Source organism: Nanorana parkeri, unplaced genomic scaffold, assembly GCF_000935625.1.
Source record: "Nanorana parkeri isolate BGI_ZX_2015 unplaced genomic scaffold, ASM93562v1 scaffold10, whole genome shotgun sequence".
Lineage (NCBI taxonomy): Eukaryota > Metazoa > Chordata > Amphibia > Anura > Dicroglossidae > Nanorana > Nanorana parkeri.
The window spans coordinates 3,732,413-3,735,286 of NW_017306278.1; the positions used below are offsets into that span (position 1 = coordinate 3,732,413).

The 2,874-nt window shown below is 48.9% G+C and overlaps 1 protein-coding gene across 1 annotated transcript in view; it reads right to left on the reverse strand.

The window, feature by feature from the left end:
- The window catches only part of HPS5 (HPS5, biogenesis of lysosomal organelles complex 2 subunit 2), a 25,434-nt gene extending 23,132 nt beyond the window's left edge, over positions 1-2,302 (reverse strand). Inside the window, exons 1-3 of the mRNA XM_018555487.1 lie at positions 2,183-2,302; positions 1,253-1,363; positions 1,035-1,099 (exon numbers count right to left, since the gene is read on the reverse strand). Coding sequence (XP_018410989.1) covers positions 1,035-1,099; positions 1,253-1,363; positions 2,183-2,284 — 278 coding nt within the window. The 5' untranslated portion in view covers positions 2,285-2,302. The remainder of the gene's footprint in view (positions 1-1,034; positions 1,100-1,252; positions 1,364-2,182) is intronic.
- Between the last annotated feature and the right edge of the window lie 572 nt (positions 2,303-2,874).

The following is a 2,874-nucleotide window of genomic DNA, read 5'->3' on the forward strand; positions in this document are numbered from 1 at the left end:
CCCCCGACAGGCTCCCTCCACCTCTGCAGCCTTTCGGGGCCCATAGTCCTGCATTGTATGCGAGAACAGCCCGGAGCATCGGAGAGAAGAGGAGAGTGCTGGAGCCTGTTTGAGTGAGGACTATGGTAACTCTACCCCTAAAACTAACCAGCATTAACCCTTGCAGTCCAGGGAGGCCCCATTGCAATGGTATTTATTTATTTTTTTAGACCCCGAATTCAGGTTTCACTACAGTTATTAATGAAAGCTAGTGTAGGATGTACCCATAGAGTGGGCCCTCTGCACTGCAAGGGTTAAATACTCGTTTCTAGTGGGTGATAAAGAGGTACAAATCCTAAATTTCTTGCTCTCCAGGGAGGAATAAAATAAAGATTTGCATCTATTCATCACAAGTCTCTCCGATGCTCCCAGGATGCGGGGGGCTGCTTTGCCCCTTCATGTAGAATGCAGGGGTGCCGATAACTGATGGAGCAGAGAAGGGAAGCAGCTTCGGGGGACCAGTCGTGCAGCACAGAGAAAGCTTGTGGGAGGAATAAGGTATTTGTATTCCAATCCCCAAGGTCAAAATGCAGTGTGGGTGGGGGCCACTGCATGGTTACATCTAACAGCAGCCCAGAGTTGTGCTTTAAATGACGACAATCTGTTATATATCTTGCTTGGATACAGGGACGTAACTACAAATCATGGGGCCCATAGCAGAATTTTGATGGGGCCCCCTGGCAGCCCCATAGAGTCTAAACCAAGGACATGTAGCAGGAGAGCTGTCTGCATAGCCTCATCCTGTAATCTGATGTAAGCTCTTCTTGATTGGAAATGTTATAAGGGGTACAGGGTCAACTGCATCTTCTGCAATTCTTAATGGAGCACCTTTCACCCCCCGGCCCCATAGCAGCTGCATGGGCTGCTATGGCTATTGTTATGCCACTGCTTGGATATAGGAAGAGTGCAAGGATTGCCGAATACAATTGCGTATTACCGGATGAGCGCAGTCTGATTGATTTGACCCAAGCCTGAAGTCATTGCAGATTTCCTACCTGGTTGCAACAGCCACATAGTCATCATCGTGGGGGCAGCAGGAGACCCTTGAAATTGCTCCTTCCTATGGACAAAGAAAAAGGTGGTTGATAAATGGATTGTTGTCATTTCAAAGATACGGGTAAAGTTCCGCTTTAATAGGAAGTCGGATGCCATGAGGAAGTGTGTTTGTTGTACAAGAAACGTGGAAGGCTCCGCATTACATTCTTCATCTTACCTTGTGTGTGAGGATGAGTCTGTGTTTCCAGCCGTCTCTCTGGATGAGATTGAGACCCCCTCCGGAACTGCCCAGGGCCAACCATCTCCGAGACGCGGCCAGGCACGTACACTGCAAATATGCTAATGGATGTTACTGAATACTATTCAGGGTTTCTTTTTGTTGTTTACAATGTATTACATATTGTTCTTCATGGAAGAGATACAGAACTTTAAACTGTATTCAAGTGACTTAAAGGGTCTGTCCACCCAAAAAAGCTATTTTGGTTATAGTTGAAGCCTGGTGGGTTCAGTCAGCTCCTGGTTTCTTCTATGTCTAGGATACTCCTATCACTCAGATCTCCCGGAAGGAATTCCCGGCTCTATCCCTGTCCACTCGTGAGCTTGGAGTGCTCCTCCCTATCTTTGTGGGTTCTCAGCTCCTCCATACAAATTTATATACCAGTCTTCCATCTGACCCCCGTCCTTCCCTTCAGTCTTCTATCTGACCCCCGTCCTTCCCTTCAGTCTTCTATCTGACTCCCATCCTTCCCTTCAGTCTTCCATCTGACCCCCGTCCTTCCCTTCAGTCTTCCATCTGACCTCCGTCCTTCCCTTCAGTCTTCTATCTGACCTCCGTCCTTCCCTTCAGTCTTCTATCTGACCTCCGTCCTCCCCTTCAGTCTTCTATCTGACCTCCGGCCTTCCCTTCAGTCTTGCACAGTTGTACCGGCTCCTCTACTGGACTGACATGGCTTCCTCTGATATCACTGCACACTGGGAGCTTCTCATAATGTGCATTAGGAGCTGCAGTGAGTCAGATAGAGGCCGCCTCATTTCCTGGCTGGAGGATGCCCTAGACCTGCCAAGCCTGACTGTCCCAGAGAGGCTGAGCCTCCCCAGCAGGAAATATTTATATATACAATGTAAAAGTTTTTTAGGACGTACAAACCTTTAGCCGGCTGGAATCCAATCGCAGCGCTGACAGTAAAGGGTCGAGAGAGTCAAATTCTGCCAGGACATGGCTGGGGGATTCAGACACCACAGCCGCCATGGGGGAACTGGGTGAATTCTGTTATTGCTTCTCACATCACCTAGAAGGAGAGAGAGAGCAGATTTGGGAAATTAATTTTATAAACAAGCAGAGCTTCCAGACCAGCACACAGCTTAAAGATACTGTGCTCTGCAACCTCCCTCTTATGCTGCAATGTGCACAGTTTAATAAAAGAAAAGAGGGTGGTGATGCCAGAACCATGGAACACAACGGCCTAGCAATTATAGAAAAAATACTCATGAAAAAAGGTCAGGACTCCCACCATCCCTGTGCCAAGGTCTGCACTCCTACTGTGCTAATTATGAGAGGTTCCCACCATCCCTGTGCTGAGTTCCAAGGTCTGCACACCTGCTGTGCCCATTATGAGGGGTTCCCACCATCCCTGTGCCGAGTTCCAAGGTCTGCACTCCTACTGTGCCCATTATGAGGGACTCCCACCATCCCTGTGCCGAGTTCCAAGGTCTGCACTCCTACTGTGCCCATTATGAGGACTCCCACCATCCCTGAGCTGAGTTCCCGGGTCTATACACCCGCTGTGCCCATTATGAGGAGCTCCCACCATCCCTGAGCTGAGTTCCCGGGTCTATACA